This window comes from Corylus avellana, chromosome ca5, assembly GCF_901000735.1.
Source record: "Corylus avellana chromosome ca5, CavTom2PMs-1.0".
NCBI classification, from domain to species: Eukaryota; Viridiplantae; Streptophyta; class Magnoliopsida; order Fagales; family Betulaceae; genus Corylus; species Corylus avellana.
Genome location: NC_081545.1, coordinates 29639415 through 29664416, shown reverse-complemented (window position 1 = coordinate 29664416; position 25002 = coordinate 29639415). Strand labels below are relative to the sequence as shown.

The following is a 25002-nucleotide window of genomic DNA, read 5'->3' as shown; positions in this document are numbered from 1 at the left end:
AGTATATGAAATTACTCGAAAGAACTTGGACATGTAATAGTGTATGAAATAAAAATAAATTCTTGTCAACTCGGCAACACATTCTTTCCCTTGTTTTCTCGGCAACCAAACAGAGGCAGCTCGTTTTTTTTTTTTTTTAGGACACGTGGCGTATTATGGGAGTGACACGTGGAAATTCCGTTGAGTAGGACTGACGGAACTAACAGAGGTATTAATTTTGTCTTTTCCTATAGGTTGGATACTAGATTTGTCATATTTTAAAACTCAGGGAGGAAAAAATAAAAAAATGAAAACTCAGGTACCAAAAAAGTGAAAACTCAGGTACCAAAAAAGTTATTAACCCTAATTTTTTTTTCGAACTCGAGCTTTCCACCGAACTAGATATTCTGTTTAAGCTCTGTTCATTTATTTTTTAGCAGAGCTCAAGCTTGTTCACGAGCTACCAAATTAATTTAATTATTTCATATATAAAGTAAATATCAAGATTGTTCAATGTTTTTTTTTAGACTCACAAGTAACAATTATAATAATTCAACTCATATATATTACATTATAAATAACATTTTTTTTAAAAAAATATATATTTAGCATGTTCTCGTTACAAAGTTAAAAATAATATAATAAAAATGAAGTTATACAAACTTATACGAATTTGTATGAGTCGAATCGAGCTTATACGAACCGAGTCTACATTTATACGAGTTTGAACTTTTTGTTCAAGCTTTGTTCATTTAGTAAACGAACCGAACTAATTCAAGCGTGTTCACGAATAGCTATGCTCGGTTACTGCCTTAATTTTTTCAACGTTACGGTAAAAGTTAGTTTTTAAATCAACACTTATAAAAATAAATAGTAAATGCTAATTTAGGAGCTGATTTTTACTTGAAATCAGTTGTTAACAGTCTAGTAAATATCATTAAGTTCTTCTGGTAATAAAAGCGTCTTTCCAGTCAAAGCCATATAGCTGTGCGCTAGCGATTTATAGATGGATATGGCCTTCAAATAGGATCAGAAGCTGAGTTATAGAGTTTGGCACGCCACCACCATCGCGCCAGGATCTCAGCTCTTCAGTCGTCTCTCTCTGCATTCGCATCGGAGGTCAAGAAGCAGCGCTCCAGCTCTGTCTAATCGGTAACGCGGCCATTTCTGTGAATCTCTCTCTCTCTCTCTCTACACACACACACACACACACACATGTTTATATCTTTCTCTTTTATAGATCGGTTAGATTCTCAACCCTATTAGTGATTGATTCACGCTCTTATACGCATACGTTTTGTTGGTAATCATTTGTAAGAATCTTTATTTTGCGAATCAATGAATGTTAAACTAGCTCCGTTGAATCACTGATTCGTTCTTTTTTAATATTTTTTGTTATAATGCTATTTAAGATTGATTGAGAAAGAAAATTTATGGGATTCTGGGGCAGATCTTTGTCTAAAATCATCCATTAAAGTTTCCACTCAGTATTCCTAGACAAATCACGAAACGTAGGGACTATAGAAAATGAAGAAGACTGAGAGTAATTAGAGGCAACCAACTAGCTACTAGTTTTCTGCCTTTTGGGTCCTCCTCCTCAACCATGAACCTGAGGAACAAATTTATTTTATTTTTTAATAAAAAAGATGTAGGGGGATACTGGTTACTGGGTTTCAGGACTACAGATTTTAAATAGAAGTATGAAGCGAGTGAATAGTCTGTAAATGATTTCAGGTTGCCCAGTTGTTCTAAATGATTCCATTATCTTTTCAAAAAGTGGGTCGAATCAAAGCTTTTGATCATTTGCAATTCTATTACGGTCGTCATAATGTATGTATGAGAGATGTAATATCCATTAAGTAGGATGGTTTCTGAACTTTAGTACATCTTGTGTTGTTAAATGCCTCTCTGAATTGTATCCTAGCGTGAGGGTTCTACATTTGTAGACATTTTGTTGCCATCTCAATCATGTTACTCTTGGAATTTTCAATTTCATCATCCTAAAATTCTATTTTTCATAGAAATGCTTTAAGTGATTACTTATTGTCAAACTTCCTTGCTTTCAAAGTTTTAGTGATCCTGAGAGCCTATGTCATCCTGCGATCACTACGATATATTATTGGCTCAAGTTTCTGGGTTTTAACTTTCCCTGATTAATTTTTTAATTTTTAATTTTTATGGATTAGCATCTCTGAATTGTATCTCTTCCATGTGTGGAAGATACTTTATCTGTCAGCATATTCATTGCCTTCCCAATCAGGTTACGTTCAAGGTTTTGATTTCCACCATCCTCTTAAATGCATGGATCAGGAGTCAATTCTTTTCCCCCTTGGATACTCTAAAACTTCTACCTATGTTTGACCTTCACTGCTTTTAGATTTTGGTCCCTTGAGCCTGATTGTCTCTTCTTTAAGTTTCGTTTTCAAAAGCTGTATGCTTTCTTCTCCTCTTACTTGTCTCCCTTTTCTGAGGAAATTTAGTAGTCGAAGGTTACATTTATTGGAAAATTTTCTACTTATCAAAATATATATATATATATATATATTGGAAAATTTCTAGTATGGGTAGTTATTTGGAAAGGTGTAAGCAGTTGGCATACTCTAAATTAAACAAACAAAAGACAAGGACGAAAAAGGTCAACCTGTCCTTGCATTGGACTAGAAGTGTGTTGGGGGATCTTAAATCCAACTCCACCAAGCACGTTTGGGTCATGTCCTTGAGGTGCTTCACCTTTCATTGACCGTTACTATGTTAATTTTGTATGATGAGATATGTGATTGTGGGAGTGCTATGTCTTAGCTAAAATATAGTTCATCTGGGAGTAAAGAACAGTAAGGTTTTGAAGATATCAGCGTAAATTGTTGAACTAAGTTGTGATTTATTTTAATATGATATGATTAAGGATAAGATCCTCATAATGATTCTTGATGGGTTTGAATTTTCCAAAGCTTTTGTTCTAGGACTATGTTTCAAGTGTGCCGATAATACTACATGACTCATTTTGATGGTTGCTCTTTGTAAATATATAACAATTAAAATCAATTTGGAATTGAAGTGTTATAAAGGTCTTGGTTTGCATTCTCTTTTCCTTTTCCATAACTTAGATTTTTTTTTTTCATCCCCACAAAGTTCAATTTGGTGCCCTTATTTTTTGGCTTAATTATACAAGAAATTATAATGATATAAGAAGATATATAGTGTCTATGCACTAAGCCAGGTCAAGGCTTGCTAAAGGGGTTGGCGAGGTGTTGAAGTGGTTGATCTATTCTAAATCTCGTTTTTAGGTTTGGAGATCAATTGATTCTTTTTCTGCTTCTTTGTCAAGATGGTGCCATACTCTTATAATATAGATTTTTTTTTTTTTTTGATAAGAATATACAACTCTTATAATATAGATGTCACCATAGTTTCATTTTTCTACTCTAGACTTGAGCAGCTTTGTGCCCGGAATGGCTCTTGTATATTTTTCTAAATTTTCTTATTGCTTTCTTTTAATTTGGAAGAACTATCTGATGTTTTCCATCATGTACTAAAAGAAGTAAAGGCTCAGATATTCCAGTGTTTTCTCTTGATGACCTCTATTCCCTGCCCGGCCCCCCCCCCCCCGCCCCTTTTTTTGAATTAAATTATCCTTTTGAATTTTATTTCATTGTCTTGACCCAAAATGCAGATGCATGTGTGGTGGCCTCTTATTTATGTATTATCCCCAAGGATTAAGATTATATCTCTTCTTAAGACCTTATGAATCAACTTAACTGGTTTAATATTGAAATCGCTTTTGTGACATGTTGGATTTGTCACAGTCTGATATTTCTACTAAAATGCCAATGAACTCCAACTATAATGGCACTTCCTCCTCTCAAAAAATGGGATGGAGGATGACGTCTTGGCTTCAACACCCATTGGATGCGTATTTAACTTACCAATAAAAACAAGAATGACGGGACAAATAAATGAGAAATAAATAAATCTTCTAAAATATTAATGTGAACAACTGGTTTACTGTTGCAGCTGTTTGGTTGGGTGGTGCAAGGTCATTATGTCTGGCATGGAGGATGTCAAAGAGCAAGAACGGGTGGATGGAGATGTCCCCCAGGAGTGTGAACAATCCATAGTTTCATCTCAAGAGGAGGTTGTGTTCATATTCTGGATTTCTTTACACAGTTGATCAATTAATGACTTTATATTGCATTCTTGGAAAGTTTTTAATTCCGTGGGTATCTTACAGTTGCAGCAATTTCTCAAATAACTTCTGGTTAACTCAGTTTATGGTTTTTGTAGGAGGTGAAGAAGAAATATGGGGGAATAATGCCCAAGAAACCACCACTCATTGCTAAGGTGATTACCAATTTTGAGATTGCTGATGGCTCTTCTAGTCTTCTTTGTTAGGGTTTGGAAGAGGTGTCTATCTGAGTTGGTTTTTAACTAAAGTTTGGGCTTTGATATCAGGACCATGAACGTGCTTACTTTGATTCTGCTGATTGGGCTCTGGGAAAGGTACTTTGCATGAGTATCACAATCATTTTACTTGTCATTGACAGCAGTGGGGAACATGCATTAAGTTAACTAACAGGTATCTTTTACGCTTTGGGCAATGACAGCAAGGTGCTGAGAAGCCCAAAGGACCACTTAAAGCCCTTCAGCCCAAATTACAGGTATTAATTTAATTTTGTATTTTGTGGCTGCGTGTAGTTTGCAACGATTGCTGTTCTTTGTGTATTATTGCGGTCAATAATGCGTAGATTCTGCTGCTACGAGCTAGATTGCATGATAGGCATTGACCTTCTTGAATGAAGTTGTCAACAGAATGAAGTTGTGGTTGAGCTTTTATTTATATATTTGCCGAGTATTTGCGTTTAAATTTGGATTCTATAATGTTGGCAGCTTTTCAGGACAGTGGACTTGAAGTTGTTAATTGTCATCTAGATGCTGCAATTGGATCTTAATTGAAACTAGAGCAATTCACCAAGCTGCTTCTATAAATTATGAGGATTAACTAAGTAATGAATCAAAATTTTCAGTTGGATTTAGAATTTACTCAATTATTACCTACCAGCTTAAAAACTCAACTTTGTCAGATAATGCTGTTCTTGAATGTTAGGTGAATCTGGACCTAAGCAATCTAATTTTTGGTTAGAATTGATAAAGCCGATCGCTCTTTAGAGGACCTAGACAATTATTACCAATTTTTTGGAGTACATAATATAGAAGTAACCGATTATATAGTGGATTTGAACATCAGCATTCTAGTTTTCAGCAAAATCGATGATACCGATAATCTTATTATATAACTGTTACAAGTTTATTAATTTATATCATTCTAGTAACTTTTTATTGATACATAATGCAAATTCATTCAAAGGGTAGAGGGGTACAACCGTAGCACATATGAAGTATACACAGATAACCCATACAATGTAGAAAAAGAAGAACAAAACACCAAAAACTCAGAAAAATTAGAAACAAGCAAACTATTCCATGTTAGTCTCCATAACTCCAAAAACTCATCTTCTTTATCTCTAACATCACAATGTCATGATCGTCAAAGCTCCTTGCGTATTACTCTCTCCAAATACCTCAAATTAAACACAAAGGAGCCAACCTCCATATTTTCAAAACAGTATGGTGTCCCAATTGTTCCCTCCAACTCTCCAACAACTCGCTCGCCCACGAGGCATGACCCATGTAACACCACGTACACTTATTGACCTAGAACTTATATGGCGTGGATAAATTCAAACAGCAAAAGAAGCTAGGAAATTTAATTCCTTTCAAGTGACTTGGAAGTAAACTACAGTTTTTTCTCTGGCCCTTAAAGGTGAAAAGGTAAACTACAGTTTTGCACTTGGTTTCTATGTGGGATATCAAGAAACAATTGATAATTTGTTTATTCGTTTATTTATTTATTTATTTTGATAAGTAAAGGAAATTTATTAAAAGCGCAAGGGGGTGTAGCCCAAATATAGAGGAAATATGCAAGAGAAACACCTTGCAAATCAATAACAAGAAAAAAGAGAACATAAATTTGCATAGCTAGAGACATGGAGAAAGGCACTAACAGAGATTCACTCAAAAAAGGTGAAAACAATTCCGTAGATTTGAGCTCTTTCTCTCTTGATCATCGAAGCTTTGAGTGTTTATTTCTCTCTAAATGCACCACAATAAAAAGGAAGGAATTGCATTCCAAATGATAATGTTGTCATTCTGGCCGACCCTTCAATTCCAACACGCCAAAAGATCCACCATCCCAAACATCTTCCCTAAAACATCTGAAAAACTATAATTTACTCTACCCCAAACATTTGAAAAATCCTAATCCACAGCTCTCTTACGACATCACAATGAAGAAGAAGAAGATCCGGAGTTTCTTCACCTTTTTAACACATACAACACTAATCTAACACTATGATATGATGCTTGCAAAGATTATCCAAAGTGAGAATTTTCTCAAGGGAAGCTAAGTAAAGAAAGAAGAACCGTGTAAAAAGATTTAACCTCAAATTATTTTTGAGGGTGTCCACCATAGTCTACCATCACCCTCTCGACTCTCTCTAGCGGAATACGAAACATTGAAGAAAGAGGAGACAAAGTCCTCCTCCCAATCATGCATCAACCTGGTGAAGTTAATGTCCCAATGAACCGCATCATTGCTAACACATTAGGTTTTAAAACCAAAACAAACCAGTCTGCAACTGGTCGGCTTGAATTAGTTTGGTCTTGGGTCTGAGGCAATGCTCTGAAACTCATTCGTGTTGTTTATTTGTAATGACAACTTGAATAATTTGGGGTCCAAAATTAATGATTTGAATCATATCATTTCAGTAATTGAACTCAAGTTTGGAGCATGTAGCCAAAAAGCAAGTGCATGGGATATTGGGTCATTATTAATGAAAGTATGCCACATATCCTAATTTATGTTATATCTAAAATGTATAGTGAATAATGTTGGATTAGTTCGAGTTTTGTGAAAATCCCGAACTGAAACCAAGCCAACCTCCCCTCTTTGCTTTTCAGGTTTTAAAACCAAAGCAATCCATCAGCTTGAGGAAAACCACCCCAAGCTTCTTGGTTTGGGTTGGGTTGGTTGGATTGTCAGCTTGAATGTACACCCCCGGTTTTAGCATGTCCATATCATTGTTGCTATGACTATTGAATGACTAATTCTATAGTTTGAAATTTATTCCAGTATTCTACCACAATCTAGTTAAAAAAATGAGACATCCTTCGGGTAGGGTGTGTTACACTCAAACGCGCAAACAAACTCGTGCAAGCTTGTATGCTAGACACAATGTGCATCGAGCCAAAGTCTGATTAGATAATGCTGATCATTGCAAAGTTGTAGGTCCAAAAGAAGGTTTAGCATGGGTTGGGTTGTTGAGGCTACTGACGGATGCCTGCATAATGGTATTAGAATTATGGCTTGGATTAAATAGAGCTAAAATTGCACATCTTTTACCGGGCCTATCCTTGTATATTAGCTTTCTTTTAAAATGAGTAGAATATTATTTCTATTCTTAAATTTGTATGCTGTTCATGACAAGCTATTCTCGGTGCATTTTGCATGATTTAGCCCACACAACAGCAAACGCGATACCGGAAGTCTCCTTACGCTCCATCAGAAGATGGTGAAGGTTTGCCACCCTATTAACTTTGTAACTTTGATTGCTAAAAACTCATTAAGCTTTACAGTTATTTTTTAAAATGTCTTCCTTACCATATAATATTTTCAGGGGAAAAAATAACCTTTTTTTCTCTGTGTAGATAGAGGAAGCGCTCCATCTGAGGATGGGAGTACCAATGTATGAGACTGCTGTTGGTCTTTGTATCTTGTGAGGACTGCTGATTATTATTCTGATACCTACATAGGTAATGAATACCTTTCTGTTGTTCTCCGGAATAAATTTGGTGAAAATGTTTTGTTGTTAGCTTAAAGGAACAAACAACAATAATAATGCAGTTGAGATTTATGGAGCTATACTTTTTTACTATTCCATGTGTTTTGCTGGTGTGGGACATTGTTGCTCGTTTTATGATAAATGAAAAGAAGAAAAAAAAAAGGCTTACTAGTGACCAGAGATATATTCTATTCTTACACTTATTGGGGTGTGTGGTTGCACCATTGATATTGAAGGGCCGTTTGTATTTTAAATGGGATTTGAAAAATCATCTTTTTAAATATAATATGAGAAAAGATTTGCATTCACCACGTTTCTATCTAAATTCAATTGTCGAGGATCATTGACATGTTTGTCTTTAGTGTGAAAGGTATTCAAGTTTTGGTGCCCTTTTTTGGACTTGTATGTTATATAGAGGAGCATGATTAGATTTTCATGTCATTTATATTATTTATTTCATGGAAAATCTAATGGAGGTCTCACATTGTAAAAGAGCCTAAATTGGGGGGTCTTGATCTCAAAAACGCGAAAAGCATAAGGGTTCCATCAATATTTTCCTTTCTTTTATTGCCTGAAGTGTCGTTTACTGTCTCTTAGCTTGCTTGAAATGGTGGGAATTAGAAGTTGACTCAAAGTAACGAGTATGTGTCAGGCTAAGTGCATGCAGCTTGAATTAATTAAATTTACTCTTTACCGATTCATCTTTATATGGAGACAAGTCAAACTGGAAGGTTTTACATTTTATTTTTAAGGGCTGAAATTTGCCCCTTGAATAACTTGTAGGCTTGTAGCTATATATGCATGCATTGAGCCTGTAATTGCAGTGGAGATAATTAAGTAAGGAGTAATGATATAAGTAGGACTAGAGTTCTTTTAGAGTCATCGCAAATGTGATGTGGCATTTAAAATTACCAATCGATCAAAATTCAATAATGATCATCCCAAATTCAATGGTAATTTTAAATGTCACATTACATTTGGGATGACTCTAGGAAGACTGTAGTTCTCCTTATATCATTAACTCTTGAGTAAGAGTTTTTTCAAGGAAAACTGTTTTCGCTAATGGACAAAGTTTTTATCCTTTATAAAATTGTGATGTGTCCTAGGAAAACTGTGTCCCCTTTGGGATAATAGTTTGACATTTGAGAAGAAATTGTCCATAATGTAAAATCGTTAATTATTGACATGAGCCTTTTACCTGTAAAAGGAATATCTTTTGTTATAATTGAAAGATGATAATAAGCATTAAATTATTGGTTTTGCTATGTATCAAGGCTAGCCTATGCCAATAAAAGTTATGCCGTTCTTGTAAATTATATGCATAAAAATTTAATAATAAAAAAAATATAGCCATATTTGAATCTATTATCTATATGAAGTTATGGACAACCACCGCATCCAAATAGTGTGAGCATTCTCATTTGGTTAGTTAAAATAATTCAAATGTTATTTTAGCTAGTTGAGAAGTTAAAATAAATGGGATCAAAATGAGTTAGCTTACCAAGTGGTAGAAACATTTGGTAATATGTTACCGTGCTCAACAAATTTGATGAGCACTATTCACTCCAAATATGAGAAAAAAATAATAATAATAAATAAATAAATATAAGACCCAATTTTTACTTACATAGCACAAAGTTATATAAGAATTGTTTCAGGTTTAAAATTTAAATTTCAAAAAAGAGACAAAAATTAAAACATATGTCCGCAAAAGTTGGGTCTTATCCTCTCAAAGAAGAATAAAAAAGTAAAAAAATTATTGAAAAATAATATTTAAATAAAATAGTAAAAATAAATATCTAAAATACAGAGTCGGGTGCACGTGTCAAATGGAGAAAATAACATGCACAAAAGTTTACATGCATCATTGGACCAATGAATAATAATTAAAAAAAAAAATTGGACAACAATTTTAATGTCAAATTAACGGGACACCTTTTTCGGCTAATTGGATATAGTCGACACAAGCATCGTTATAAGACGAAGCATTTCTTTCCTCGTAAATCTGACTCATCTCCTTAACAGCGGTGACACCTTTCAAACGTTCACGAAATTCTCAAATGTTTCTACCTATTTTTTTAATCACGATTTAAGTTTTTTAGGCACAATTCGGCCGGTCAAATGTCACTTTATCTATGGCACATTTACATAAGATTATCTTCTAATTATTTTTTTTTGTAAATATGAAAGGCCATGTGTATCGGCCACCTGGAGCAGTCAGTCCAAATACGTAACTTCGAAGGCAGCATAATAAAACTTTATTTATGTAATTTTGGCCTTAATGCACTATACATTAATAAGAATTAATCCAGCGGACTTCATACGTCTCCCCACGTTCATGGATCATCCCTATGCTATCAATATCATTGCTTATGGATACTATTTTATTATATATATATATATATATATATATAGCCAGAGACCAGGAAAAAAGGGCTACGACTCTGTTCTCTATAAGAGAAAACCCACATTGAAAACTGATTCAGAAATAATTATAAGCATTGGGTTTTAGAATTAATTGCTGATAATTATATATATATATCTGAAGAAACAGTATGGCTTATTGTCTACCATCTTTCTGTGTTTCAATAAAACCACCTCACAAGCACTATAGTCATCAAGCAGTGCAAGTAAGAGCTCGGAGCTTTGGTGATGAAGGTAACTATATATATTGAAGGGAGTTAATCTGTTGTGTTTATGCTTATACGTACAGAAGTGAATATTCAGCTCTCTTTGATGTTATTTCATTGCTTTGGATTGGCAGGAAGATCAAGTAATATTGTAGATGCGAATTTGGGTGTTCTTAGAGAGAAAATAGAAGTGCTTAAGAGGAAGGAGAGGCTTCAGAGGTGCTCCAAACGAGAAAGTGGATGGAACTATGTTGGTGGATATGATTATAAACTCAAAAGAGATAGAGAGATGTCACACTTCTTTGAGCTTGTAGGTTTGGTTTGTAGGGCTTTTGGTCTCACCTCCCTTGCTGGTACTGTCTGTCTTTTCCTTGTATCCTTCTTTTTTCATCTCATTCAATGGCTTGTATGCATTTTGTACAAAATGTAATAAATGAATCTCTCTCTCTCTCTCTGTGTTTTGTATATCTCTCTTAGGTTGGTTGGTGATGATGTTATCGTTGAAACCCTAAAATTTAGAGGCTTTTTTGTTTACAATATTATGTTTATATAATGACAATCATCTTAACATCAGACTAAAATCTCATTAATAGTGGCACTTGCACCCATAAATTTATTAAGTAAAAAAAGAAAAAAGTAATTAATCAACCTTTTCAACAGTTTCTATAACTTGGCTGGTAGAATATCAAGTAACAAGTTTCATAGAAATGAAGTGACTCGAGCTAAGACTTCCTTTCCCGGCCACCAGCTCTGTAACTACTTTCTGCGTCATTTGGTGCCTCCGAAGACTGAGAAAGAAGGTAATTAATTTTACTGAACATCTATTAGTTACTTACAAAAAAAAAAAAAAAAAAAAGAACAGAAAATATCTATTTATTATAATCTATCCTCCTCTTCACGTACTTGTTTTTTTTTTTTTTTAATTGAATAAGGAAGGGATTACAGGGAATGATTCTTTCTATTCCTAATCCGAAAGGAAAAAGGAAGAGACGATCCTAAAAACGAAAAATGGGTGGGCTCCTCAACAAAAGACCCAAAACAAACTAAAGCAGTGCGAAAATAATTACAAAACATAGGAAATGGGACAAACAAGTGACCCGGTCCTCTCAAGGGGCCGGGCCGTACAAGGTGGTTTCAGAAGCAAAATGGGCACAGATTAAGGCGAACCTATCTGAACCTCCACTTGTAACTAGCAACAATTGCCGGAAGAAGGCTGAAGCAATAAAAGCATTGCTAGAGTCCGTAACTAGGACTGTTGTAAAGAAAGGAACCAGTACAAATTAAGTTACAAAAGTCTCCACTAAAGAAACCAACCAATAAAAAGCTAGGAGACAGTAACCCACATAGCACAAAAGCAACAAAAAACGACAGTACATAAGAACAACAGGAAAGCAACAAAAGACCAAAAAACAGTAGCAACGGCTGGGGAGCGAAGTTTGGCGAACACTGGCAGGTGCGTGAGATCCATGCGCTAGCACGTGGTGGTCGGATCTAGCCAGAGGAGGTGGCGTTGGGAAGCTGAGAGGCCGAGAACTGAGGTGAGCTAACGTGTGATGGTTGGAAACTGACCAAAGAGGCTAGATCTAGTTTTGAGAAAACTAGATCTAAAAACACCACCAGTTTCGAGGAGGCGAGCGGCGCTGCACAGTGGTGAATGGACGGCGACAGAGTGGAGGTTGAGTAGAGAGGATGAAGGAAGCCTGAACTCCTGGCTTGGTCGGAGTGCACAACAACAAAAATAACAAGAAAAAAACAATAAAACTATGAAATATAAACAGAGAAGAGGGAGGAGAATGGAGAAAAACTCCATATCTCCTCTCCGAAAAAACTTCACTAAGGAGGTGGCTGCTCTCACCAGGGAGATGGAAGAAGAAAAAAAACTTAGGTTTTAAACCTCTCTCTCTAACTTTGATGAAACTACGTTTCCACGTACTCGTTCTTATTCCTTTATTTCCCTTTCCGTTTACATTGGCCATCTCTCTCTCTCTCTCTCTCTCTCTCCAAACGCAATCTTACAAACTCACGGCGTTGTGTACTTTGCCTTGGGTTTATATATTAATATATAGAAGCCGATGAAAAAACATTCAATCCCTATAATGTCATGTAGTATCACCATCGTCATTATCATCAATTTATATTTTCAGGCTATTGGAGATTTATTAAGCCTGAACAACATAATGGAAGGTAACCATTTCCCAACATATTACAGGTAAATGCAATGGCAAATTTAGTTTGTGCATGAAATATTTTTTCCTAGTAACCTAATTCTACATGTTAATAGCAGTATAATCTAATTTCTTCAAGTTAATTAATTACAAATAGACGTCACATTAGTTCCCTAACAAAGTAAATCCCCGAGAAACCTCATTTTCACATGAATCAGCAAATCTCATTGTCTCAAACAAATGAACTTACACAAGTCAGTAATTTTCCACTTTCTTCCCACGCACATACACATGACAAACATAAACTGTATCAAACCATTTGACCAAAAGTATATCCAACAAGACAAAAGGATTCACAATTTCAGTTCCGTAAAAATGCCACAGTGGCAACACGTGATCCCACGGATCCACCGAACATGAATGTTGGATATGAACGAACATGATTCAGGAATCGAAATGGAGGATCTCTGCCAGCAGGTTCCTGTGACACACCAATCCTTCTCTGATTGAAACTTTCCACTTCTTGTACCAATTCATCTTTTGTACTGTTACACGATGTGATCACCTAAGACAGCACCACCATGATCAGTAGAGAGAGAAAACATCCAGTGGAGTAAGAAGAACTTGAAAACATATAGCTATAAATTGATACGGTACAAGTTAATCATGATACTCCCAATTTTAGTAACAAATATAAATTAAAGTGATGATGCTTACTAGTATTCCACCGGAAGCCACCAATCTCGAAACTGAATCCCAATACATCATCCTGAAAGTCAGAAAACATCAAGTCCAAAATTTCTGTCTTACTACTTGTACTGTTAGCTGATGAAATGAAAACTTAATGTAACAATTGTTCGTGAAGAAGTCTTGGAGGACCTAAAAGGATGGTAAATTTTTCCTAGTCTTGTTAAATTTAAGTAGGGTGAAGAATTAAAATACAAAGACAAGGAATTCACTAGGTAGTATCACTTTTATAACTCAGTTCAAGAAACCTTTTTTTGATGGAGAGGGGGGGGGGGGGTGGTGTGGAAATTTAAGTAGGGTGAAGAGATTAAAAAAAAAAGACAAGGAATTCACTAGGTAGAGTATCACTTTTATAACTCAGTTCAAGAAACCTTTTTTTGATGGAGAGGGAGGGATGACAGGGAAGGAAGTAGTATGAAATAACACGAAAAGATTTTCTTTTAAAAGGCTAAATTTGCAGCACTGCAGGAAAGAGACACTATAGGTTACCTTTTGACAGGGCCATCAGGATGCAATCCAATGGCATCCAAAGTTCCTTTGTCCATGACAAGTTGAAACTGCCTTTCCAACTTTGTCTCAAGAACATCATCAACCTAATAAGCAAATAAAGTGACACAGTTAAGTTTGGGTCTTTATATGCTACAGAAGGTTTCGATGCAAAAGAATCAATTACAAGAGTTCAATTTATTGCATAGACTTGTATCAGTAACACTGTATACATAGATCTAATTCAAACTAATAAGAAGAGTATTGGTTCACAACAATAAACTGGTGAATGAGGGTGTTATAAAGTTTGAACATGAGGCATAAACGCTCATAAAAATCCATCTGACAGGATACATAAAATTACTCCATTTTGAAATACATATGCCATTAGTCTTGGGGTTCTAGGAAAACCGTATCACTTAAATTTAGCTTTCAATAAAAGCTTAAAATAGAACTAAACCAGTAGCCTAACAAACTATAATATCAGATTTTATTGATCTCAAGCAAGCCAATAAATTAATTGCCCATTGTATTGGTATCTTTACGAATGAAAGGACTTCATATACTAGATTTGGGAAATGAAATTCTTATGTTGTGCAACAAAAAGAAGAAGAAAAAAAAGCTAGCTGAGAAGTGCCAAGTAATTTCCATTTTCATGGTTATATATATTTCTTTCATTATTGTCCACAATCACAATATGAGCGAGGGGATCCACCATTCCACCCACCTTTGTATATCCAAAGTTAAAGAAATCACGACATATAAAAAGGTTTTAATGGAAAGGATAACTAATCTTTTGTGTCCAAAGCTGGGGCTTTAACAGCAATAAATATGTGATGAAGAAGGGAGACATGTCCAGCTTGCTCAAGAATTAGAAGCAGTCCTCATCAAGTTGTAAAAGTGCAGTGACTAAAATCCCTCATTGTAGCAACTACAAAGCACACATTATAGCTTCTAAAATATCTCATTTACACTTCAGCAAAGCCAGAAAGATTGTCCAAGGAACTCAGGTCGTAAAGCAAGGAAGACTCAATCTTTTGTTTGATCTAGGTTATCGATCACAATATGGTGCCTTAAAATCAGTATCTTATGAATAAATTCTCAATGAATCAGCTTGATAGTTAATTTACAAATATATATTCTTTATAAACTAACAACAATTTAACAATACTTATATCGTTTGATCTAGGTTATCGATCACAATATGGCGCCTTAAAATCAGTATCTTATGAATAAATTCTCAATGAATCAGCTTGATAGTTAATTTACAAATATATATTCTTTACAAACTAACAACAATTTAACAATACTTATATCTACTTCCAGCAAAAGAAATGTATTGATAGAAATGTTTTTATGTGTTATTTGCGAGTGAGGTTGTTCTGTTCAAATCATTCAGCCAATTGTCAACCAAAACGAAAGACCACATACCACCATATATATGTCTAAAGGGACAACCTGCTTTTACTTAGAAACATAAGGGTTTGTCCAAACACACCTATGCACGCTTAAAGCACAAAGCGTCAAAGAACAAGTGCTTCTTACCCCTAAATCAAAATGCATGTGATTAAATGTAGCCAAAGCGCACAAGTTTATGAAGTACCAGGCCCTAAAAAGGGTGCCCCTTTTACTTTTTTTGTTTAAAAATATGCAATTCAATTCAACCTAAAAAAATGGATCTAAAACCAATTATAATTTACTGTTGATTAGCTATACCAACTCTATTCTTACAATCTAGAACACACATTGTTTTCCTTGATATATCTAAATCTCTAAGATAAAGTCTAGAAGAAGACATTAAAAGTAGTTCAAGGGACCACATCTAGCAGATTAGATAAACAAAAATAAATTGACACGTATTCCAAAAATGGGCATCTGGCACTTTTAACAATACTGCTAAAGGATGGAAAGCATTAATTCACTGCTATCACAGTTTTACTTAATAAAGAAAAACAGAGTTCTTTTTCCTCCAACTCTCATTAGCAGTGCATTAATCTTCTCTGCCTAAGGGCATTTCAATGAGACCTATCTTCTTATATGGGATCACTTCTCAAACTGCAGACTTCTCTCTTCTGAGAATTTAAGCCAAACCTAAACTTTTATGTTCCTAAATAAATCTATCTTTTACCCTATCCTTTCGAGTAGCCATCAGGTTGGCTTAAAAAATGTCTACCGACAAAGGCTGTTTATGAAGCTGCTTACAAATTGGAAGCTAAAATTTGTCATAGTAACAATGTGCTCTGAAGGGAACAAAATAAAAAATAACAGCCAGAAATTAAAATTAATAAATAAAAAAGGAACAAAGTTAACACTCCCTCAACCCAACACACAAAAAAAAGGGGACCAAATGTATTTACAAGATTAAAAAGTATCTAATACTAAGATCCACATTAATAATGTGATACTACAGAAAGCAGGAAATCCTCCCATTTCTTAGGGTAAAAAAAAAAAAAAAACATGGGATAAGCAACACTAAAATTTAGAAGCACTACACAGGGTTAACAATTATCACAACTCCAAAACATTCTCAAGTTTAGTCATACCAAGAAACTAATATTGGGAAATCCATCTCGATCAGAAAGGCTTCGAGCAAGCTGAACTGCCCCTTCACTATAATCAGTTCCAGTTAAATCAGAAAATCTGAAACCAAAAACACCATGAGTTCCATTAATTTTAGCATTAGCTAATATTAGAAGCACAAATAAAGATTTCACTCTTTAACCAAAATATTATAACATTTCGAAGTATGGCCTGCAAATAGCATTGTGTAAGAGATATCACAAAAAATATCATTATTATGGTTAAATATATCAATTATAAACTTTTTAAAAAAATATTCCTGAATTTAGCATACACCAATATTTATCAACTTGAGTGTGAGATCTTCCATTTATTTGTTTGAATCATTTCAAGTTTTATTTATCTGCTCAAATACCAATATCACATAAAATTGGTTTCTAAATGATGTGGCCATTCCACATGACGATGGGTTCCAGAGAAGCATCTCTGAATTCAAATCCTATGAAGAGAAGAACCAATCTCTAGGAAGGATATGCTGCAGTATAATACAAACAATGACTTTGTCTGTCAATGTTTCTTACTTATTCATCCCTACTTTAGGCAAACTTGCAATAAATGAGGAAGTCATGTATCTCATTATTTACACATCAAAGAAGACTGAATCTTGTCAAATTCTAGGGAGACAACCAAAACAGAAAATTGACCTTGTAGGAAAGCCAATTTGTTTGGTTGTAAAGCATGTACCAGGGACATTAAAGCTAGGTGGAATTGGATCTTAAACAATTAAATAATTAACCATTAAGTCTCACAATTGTTGGCCGTACTCATATTTGGTGTTTACATGGTTATTGAGTTTTCACACAGAGTCAGTAAGCTTCCTATTATAATTAGGTTCCTTAAGGATCTTGTACAGGGAAAAGAAAAGGATCCAAATTAAATAAATGAAAATTATAACACATTCTTTTTGGGTAAGTGGCACACTTTACTGATCATATGCTTGCCATGCAACTGAGAATCTTACCAAAAAGATGCATGACCCTCCACCAGTCAAGGACGAATTTTTTTCCCCTCCCTTTTGCAAGCACTAAGGCAACCCAACTTAACATGGCCTCCTAATGTGGACAAAAATCACCTATGACCCACTCCTAACTCCTAAGTTGCAGACTTTCCTTTTTCATCGCAAGTAAATTATTTCCCCACTTTCTCCCTTCATACACCCACTCTCTCAATCAACCAGAAAGAAGAAACAATATTCCTACATGACATTCTCCTAAACAAATATTAAGCAACGCCTCATATGGTCATGTTATCAAATTATGAGCATCCCTTAAATCGCATTCACATACCTATCAATCTATGAAGTCCCAATATACCTGTCAAAGGGTTGAAGGGAGATAGTACCTTAAACTATGAGAAAAGGCCAATTTGATCCTCTTCCCAATAATCCCAGATGAGGGATCCAACTCAATAGTTAAACAATTTCCATGAACACCTTTTCTAATCTGACTACTCAATAAGTTCATGCAAGACTCCAGCACAGACAAGAATGTAAAGGTAACACCCTAAAGGCCTAAGGTGTGCATTAAAAAATAAATCCCATGACCAAGTGGTCCACCACCCCATCTCCTTTGACCCTAGCTCTATGAGATCCCCAACTAGATCCTCATCCACGCTGTGGACAACAAGAGGCAATACCCAAAGAAGCCCATGCATAGTTGCTAAAAACATGTATCTTCTATCTAGAATTTTGCAGATATGGACCTCCTAGGATTATCATACATCAATCAACACAAAATATTCACCATGTTTCCTTAAAAAATAAAAACGAAAATGAACTATCTTTTTTGTTGATTAAGCAAGCATTACCAGAAATACAGTCAAAATTTCAAAGCATACCCTAGCTTAGCAAGTTCTTGAAGAAGCAAACCATTGCCAGTCCCAATATCAAGAACACTCCATGTAGACAGATATTTATCACCCTGCTCAACCAGCTCAGGCTTGATATCATCAACATGATTCGGCAAGCGACCTTGAGAAATGTCAATACACAAGCTTTTGGTCCAAGAAGCAACTACTTCCATGACGTCAGCTCCAAACCTACAGAAACAAAGGACAACAAATAAATAGATGAAGTCCACTGTGCGAAAAAAGAGGATGAAATATTCTCTCAGCCTTCCCGTGTCTTTTTTTTTTCTTCCAAATCAACACTTACCAAACCTCACCAGCATGGCCATGTTCGCGAAAATTTGTCAACTCATCTGCATATGCAGTATCCCAATAACTCTGAAGGCCAAGCATCGATTGCACAGCTTCTTCAGCATCTGCTTCCTCCTTGTCAGAACTGCACACACAACACATGAGTTAAAAATCATAATACGCATGCACAAGCACATGCAATGTAAGATAATAATGATCAATAAAAAAGCAGTCACAATTCAGTACTTCCCCAAACAAATCACCTACTCCTAAAGCCTCTGGGAACCAGCACCAAGAGTTCAAAGTGTATCAGCAACTCATTCACATTTAATATATTCCTAGGACTAACATACAATCAATCAGTCTCGATAATTGATGAGTTCGCCAGAACCCCACATCAAATAAACTGCCCCCGCAAAATCTCACGTTCCACCGCATAGTCTTACATATATATTTTTTTTCACATATTCAGAAACATTATTGATCAACTCTAAGAAATTCCATATCACATCTTACAAATCTAAACTACAAACAGTTTCAGATTTTTGCTTAATCTTGGTCAATAATTATCTGCAATAACAACAATGCAAAAACCTAACACTTAAATTCGTGATTGGTTATTGGTGATATTTTCCGTTACTTTCCTACGAATTTTCTCGCGAAACAAACGGGGTGCTATATATGTGTAGAGAAAAGAGACCTGTAATCGGAGGGTGCGCGGAAGTTGGCGGCGGAGAGAGCGTCGGCAGCGTCTGTCTGGCGCTGGTCATCGTCGAGGGTGCTGCCGTAGTCGCTCTTGATGGACCAGGAGTCGGCCGCCACCGAGCGCTCGTCGTCGGAGACCAGATCGCTCACTGCGCCTCGGCTTTGCTGCGACGAGAGCTCCGAGTCCTCCGGCGGCAATCGGATTCCAGCCATTCCACTTCTCTACACAAACACAGAGAGAGAGAGAGAGAGAGAGAGAGAGAGAGAGACTGCGATTGGGAGGAGCAGCGGAGAGAAGGTGATGAAACGTGGGTGGGACTTTTGCTCGCTCACTCGCTGTGTTTGAACTTTTGGGTTTGGTTCATGGATTTGGATCCTCTCACCCGGTCCCCCTCTCCATGCCCACCAATATATATATATATATATATAAATAATTAAGTTTTACACTAATATCACAAAAACCAATTTTATATGTATGCTGTTTAGATATTTTCCCAATTTTTTTTTCCATTTCTTTGTGAGTCTTCTTCATTCAGTGTTCTTTCAAGAGTAATGCTATAAATAAATAATTAAATTATTATTTGATTACTATTAAATTAAAAACTAATAAAGATCTATTACAAATTTAAGAGTAATTTTAAAAGTCTCTCTTGAGTCACTTTTATGTCCCTCAAAAAATGAGGTGGCTTTTAAGACCATTTGATCAAAATTTAATAGTGATTAATAACAAGGCCAATGGTGATTTTAAGAGTCACGTCATTCTTAGAAAAATACAAAAGTGACACAAAAGAGACTTGTAGCATTACTCCAAATTCAATACTAGTTTAAATAAGCGTAAAAATAGGTGTGGATAAGTAATAATGCGTGTAGCATTACTTTTATTTCATTTAAGAAGATTTTGGCAATAAGATGACAAGATAGTATTGCCAATGAATTACAAAATAAAATATGGGGAAAAGTAAATATACTTCTTGACATAACATTTTTTTTTAGTAAGGCAAAAATATCTTATAATTTTTTTTCAAAAAGAAAAAGAAAAAGAATAAAAACAAAAACTTAAAAAAGTGGAAGAAGGGTGGCGGAACTACCATCAAGGGCCAAGGCTGTGGGGGTGGTGGGCTTCTGAACTATATGGATCGCGATTTGGGAGTTATATTAAAGAAGGACATAGTTCAACCATAAACGGGAGGGGACATGATCCTCTCTATTTTAAATAAAATTGATAATATTTCAGGAATTTAAGTTTGTGTATCTTAACGGTGTATATAATATCACATTATTCAATATTTTTTAAAGACATGCTAACATTGACATCATGTACAAGTGTACAACGTTAAGATGCACCAATACCGCATTATTTAAATTTTTTAATGCACAAATTTTAAATTCTGATCATAAAATGAATACTATCGGTTTCAAATGAAATAGAGAATATCGTTGTCCCACATGATTAAGAGTTCAGTATTTATTTAAATTTTTGTTTTTTATTCTCTAAACAAAAATATTAACAAACAACTCAAAACATTCATGCAAATACCCAAAAAAAAAAAAAAAAAAAAATCCCAATTTACGTGTCATTTGAAAAAGTTTCAGTTAGTCATGCTTAGGTATGGTTTAATTATATATGAGTATGATAATCATTCACCTAAATTCATATTATAAGGCTTTGGGTGGTGACACCAGTCTGTCCAATTTAATCTCAATTACACGTGCCATGGAAATTTGCAGGCTGAGGCAGTTGAGTTAATGATATCATTAAACAACCAATTGTGACAGCAACAGCAATTTTTTTACGTAAAATTATGACAATTGGCTGACATGTAGCATAATCCTTAATTATTAGGGGGTAAACACAAGTTTGTATTGCCTCTCACATGTATCATATAATTTCATATCAATATTCTACCATGAAAATATGGTATTCATGTCATATTTTCTATAAATTATATTAAATTATTAAAATATATATAAAAAAATGATCCTATATTTTGATAAAAATATATTGTAGATAATAATAACGAGTGCAATCCAGGAAACACTACCTCTTCGAACGATTGAAGTATAACAAATCATTTTCAAGTTTCTAAGAGAGATAAGTTACTTACACCACAAGCATCATGATGGTGAATGTCATCCACTACTCGACAAGATCATAATATTATGTCTAAATTCTAGTTTCAATCAGTTCATATGATGATATGTTTTCTTAATGAAATCCTAATTGATTTTGTTCTCTGAAGGGAGACACAATGAGAACTAGGTTCAAGATAAGGAGCTTCAAAAGTTCGGTTTTGTATTAAACTCCTTCCTTAGGAGTCTTTGAAACAAAAATTGGAAACTAATTAAAAAGGTACAATATATGCATATAAGAAGTGCTAGAGAGCCAGACAAATGAACTCAGAAAAATTTTCAAACTGAAGTGGCAAGATTTTTTAAATTAAAAAAATGCAATTCTCTTTCCCTTGTCTGCCACTCACAATCTACAACGTCAGTTTGAAAATTTTTCTGAGTTCATTTGTTTGGCTCTCTAGCACTTCTCTATGCATATAGGGTTTGGTTCTATATAATGCATATGGTTAGAGATAGAAAATTTGCAAAATCTTAATTCCTGAAATTTCCTGATGTGGTTATATATAATGTTATTTTTTTGAATATGAAAAAATAACTTAAAAAAAGAAGAAGAAAAAGATAATGAAAAAATAGGATATGGGCAAAAGTTATCATCATTTACAAGCATTGTAGCAGAATCAAATAGTTAACAACTAACTGTTGTATTCAAACTGAATATTACATATCCAATCAAATTACAGAGGTTATTTGGAATCTGCAGAGCTGTATCTTGATTATCGGATGCGATTCACATGAGCAAAAGGCTCGGGTTTTGCTTTGGGAGTAGGTTTAGCGACTTCCGGGACCCCAAAGACATTCCAGAATCTGAGTGTTTCATCCCCTGCTGCTGATGCCACTGTGCAACCATCTGGGCTCTGGAAAAAGTATAGGATGAAAACTATTATTAGCTATGAACAAGGACACAGATTATGGTCAGGAAAACTAGCAAGAATATACAATACCTGAGCCATAAAAAGAACCCTAGAGGTATGACCATTGAGCTCTGCCATCTTCACCATGGATGGGTATTTCCAAAGTGTGAGCTGATTATCAGTAAAACCATGAGAGCTAAGCAGCTCTCTCTCAGTCTTGCTCCAAAGCAGAGCACAAACCTGAGAGCCAGTGTCGACCGAGTTCAAGCATGCACCGGTGTGGGTGTTCCAGAACTTTATGCACCTATCACCTCCACCTCCACCAGAAGCTAGCAAGTTGCTCTGGAAAGGACACCAAGCAAGGGCTTTCACTGCAGATGTATGGTCCTCAAGCCTGTGAAGCCACTGCGTTGCTGAATTTGAAGAGGCCGTTGATCTGTCCCAGATGTGGAGGAGATTATCATTACCTCCACTTGCCAATTGCTGGCCTGAGGCCGACCATTTTAGCCCACAAACCTCTTGGTTGTGACCTCTGTAGGTTTCAACAATGTGTGCTCTGACTCTTACATCATTGTTAATGATCAGACCGTCCATTCCTCCAGTTGTAAGGATATGATTGTTCCATGCCAGAGTCCCCACTCGCATTCTGTGACCACCTTTCAAGGTTCTTAGCTGCCAAAACGAACAACACAATAATTGTAAGCATTGGGAAAATTTTATATCAGAAAAAAAGATAGAGAATATAAAAGAACAATGAAAAATTGTACCTGTCGATTAGCTGTTGAATCCCACAACTGTACTTCAGAATTGTGCAAACCAATGGCAATGTGCTGGCCATCAGGAGCCCAGCTAACACTTGTAACAGGGCCATCTTCCTCATCAATACTGACAAGTTCAGAAGTAGAACCATTTGAAGCATCCCACAAATAAACTGTATTTCCAAGGGCAATTGCGAGAACATTGGAGCTTCCCCAGTCCAGTAAATTCAGGTAATAATCATCCACAAGGTCAGGAGCATCTAATGTCCTCTCAGAAGTCTGCATATAATCAAACCAAATTAATTAGACCATAACAGCTTTTTATGATGTTCGCCCGCATAACTTCAAATGGCAACAGTATGAAAGCCAAAAACGTGCAATCTTTATAAGAAAATGGGTCACTTCAATAAGACTTATTTAGTATTTAGCGCTGCTGGCACTATAATTAATACCCCAATGTGGATATTGCAGTAACAAACAAAAGGCGTATATGATCAAACAGCATTTGGAATATGGCCCAAACCTTCCAATTTTCATAATGCCAAAAAGACTCCATTTTTTTTTCCAATCCTCAATCAACCAAAATTTTAGCCATTCAATTCAAAGGTCCACCCTAATAATCCATGGTTCACAATAATCTGCCTAACTAGATGCTAAATTTACTCAAGTCAATAGTCCATAATTTCTATGAGACAAAGAATCCATGAAAGACTAAAATCATATACCCACCTGAGGAATTTGTCGCCGGGGCTTTGTTGGCTTATCACTGTGAAGAGAAGAGGAGAGTTCACGTGGGATCAACTCCACCGGGGCAGGCGGCTTGTTCTTGAAGGCAAGAATTCGGGTCCGGTTCATGTTGAAGGCCTCAGCCAGCCGCTTCCTGTACGCCTCTCTTGCTGGTGAGCTGGCAGGCGGGTTCTCCTTGCATTTCTTCCCATCTGTCAGCATGTAATGTGCAAAATCGAAGTCCATTGCTGATCTGTTTGGAATGAACCTGTCCAACTGCTTAAAAGGAAGAAAATTATATTAGAAAATTGTAACAACAGTTATTCTCCACAAAAATGTTTTAATTGAGGATTCAAGTGCAAAACACCCCATAAAATTTGGCAGTCAATTTAATAACAAATCCCTAATTACAATAGATATGTATTTTAATCCCCACATAACAAAATCTAATTTAAGGAACCAAATTTGAGAACAGAAAAGAAAAACTCCTCGTTCAAAATTCAAATTTAGTAAAAAAGATAAAATCGAGATCCTTATAAAGGACCTATTTCAGATAAAAACATTTTGAAAATAAACTATCAAGAAGTTAAATGAAAAGGCAATTGGAATTTTTTTTTTTTTATTAAAAAAAAACCCATTTCACAAATGCAATTGAAGATGATCCCATTCAAAGATCAATCATGAAACGAAAAGGCAAAAGCCATAATCACAAAACCCTATTTAAAGTAAAGAATTAAAATAAATGATAAAAAACTCTTTGAAGCAAGAACAAAGAAGTACGCAAAATAAAGGCGAGAAATACGAAATTACGTTTTCTCGGGCATTCTTTTTCTGCATATACTGTTCTTGAAGCGGGCACCGAGACTGCGCCTTCAAGTTAAAAGAAGAATTCCAAGATCCTGCAGCCATAACACTAAAACAACCAAAAGAATAGAAATACACAAAGCAATAGATAGAACTAAACCCTGAAATAAAATTATCAAATAAAGAAATAACAAACGAAGAAACAAAGCCTGCAATAGAAATATTTAGATTAAAGAAACAAAATATGATAATAGAGAGAGAGAGAGAGAGAGTTGAAAGCTGTTAATGATGTCGTCGAGTCTCACAGAGAGCAGAGAGAGCAGAGAGATAGATTAGGGTTGAGAAATGAGACGAACAAGAGGGTTTATATAATACACGGAAATTCGGAGTCGCAACGGTGAGAGCCGTTG

The 25002-nt window shown here is 35.3% G+C and overlaps 3 protein-coding genes across 3 annotated transcripts; 1 reads left to right on the top strand and 2 right to left on the bottom strand.

Annotated features, from left to right (window-relative positions):
- The first annotated feature begins 964 nt into the window (after positions 1 to 964).
- LOC132183130 (uncharacterized) lies at positions 965 to 8058 on the top strand. The gene is made up of 7 exons (XM_059596526.1): positions 965 to 1131; positions 3991 to 4111; positions 4261 to 4317; positions 4429 to 4476; positions 4581 to 4634; positions 7550 to 7610; positions 7741 to 8058. Exons 2-7 carry the CDS (start codon positions 4019 to 4021, stop codon positions 7782 to 7784), a joined length of 357 nt encoding a protein of 118 aa, XP_059452509.1. The 5' UTR covers positions 965 to 1131; positions 3991 to 4018; the 3' UTR covers positions 7785 to 8058.
- Positions 8059 to 12857: 4799 nt separating this feature from the next.
- LOC132183067 (uncharacterized) lies at positions 12858 to 19707 on the bottom strand. The gene is made up of 7 exons (XM_059596462.1): positions 19319 to 19707; positions 18635 to 18763; positions 18319 to 18519; positions 16446 to 16542; positions 13906 to 14009; positions 13387 to 13438; positions 12858 to 13234 (listed from the first exon to the last, which is right to left on the bottom strand). Exons 1-7 carry the CDS (start codon positions 19534 to 19536, stop codon positions 13031 to 13033), a joined length of 1005 nt encoding a protein of 334 aa, XP_059452445.1. The 5' UTR covers positions 19537 to 19707; the 3' UTR covers positions 12858 to 13030.
- Positions 19708 to 22038: 2331 nt separating this feature from the next.
- LOC132181369 (cell division cycle 20.2, cofactor of APC complex-like) lies at positions 22039 to 24916 on the bottom strand. Its single transcript, XM_059594562.1, has 5 exons — positions 24599 to 24916; positions 23792 to 24064; positions 23072 to 23341; positions 22395 to 22976; positions 22039 to 22307 (listed from the first exon to the last, which is right to left on the bottom strand). Exons 1-5 carry the CDS (start codon positions 24695 to 24697, stop codon positions 22167 to 22169), a joined length of 1365 nt encoding a protein of 454 aa, XP_059450545.1. The 5' UTR covers positions 24698 to 24916; the 3' UTR covers positions 22039 to 22166.
- Between the last annotated feature and the right edge of the window lie 86 nt (positions 24917 to 25002).

What these genes read in the sequence shown, in the direction of transcription:
- LOC132183067 (XM_059596462.1), bottom strand. Translation starts at nt 19,536, where the DNA reads ATGGCTGGAATCCGATTGCCGCCGGAGGACTCGGAGCTCTCGTCGCAG. An exon ending in CCTGATGGCCCTGTCAAAAG is followed by an intron (nt 13,439 to 13,905) that starts GTAACCTATAGT and finishes TCTGACTTTCAG; the next exon opens with GATGATGTATTGGGATTCAG. An exon ending in TGGCTTCCGGTGGAATACTA is followed by an intron (nt 13,235 to 13,386) that starts GTAAGCATCATC and finishes GTGCTGTCTTAG; the next exon opens with GTGATCACATCGTGTAACAG.
- LOC132181369 (XM_059594562.1), bottom strand. Translation starts at nt 24,697, where the DNA reads ATGGCTGCAGGATCTTGGAATTCTTCTTTTAACTTGAAGGCGCAGTCT. An exon ending in ATTCAACAGCTAATCGACAG is followed by an intron (nt 22,977 to 23,071) that starts GTACAATTTTTC and finishes TCGTTTTGGCAG; the next exon opens with CTAAGAACCTTGAAAGGTGG. An exon ending in GGGTTCTTTTTATGGCTCAG is followed by an intron (nt 22,308 to 22,394) that starts GTATTGTATATT and finishes TACTTTTTCCAG; the next exon opens with AGCCCAGATGGTTGCACAGT.
- LOC132183130 (XM_059596526.1), top strand. Translation starts at nt 4,019, where the DNA reads ATGTCTGGCATGGAGGATGTCAAAGAGCAAGAACGGGTGGATGGAGAT. An exon ending in TAGTTTCATCTCAAGAGGAG is followed by an intron (nt 4,112 to 4,260) that starts GTTGTGTTCATA and finishes TGGTTTTTGTAG; the next exon opens with GAGGTGAAGAAGAAATATGG. An exon ending in CTGATTGGGCTCTGGGAAAG is followed by an intron (nt 4,477 to 4,580) that starts GTACTTTGCATG and finishes GGGCAATGACAG; the next exon opens with CAAGGTGCTGAGAAGCCCAA.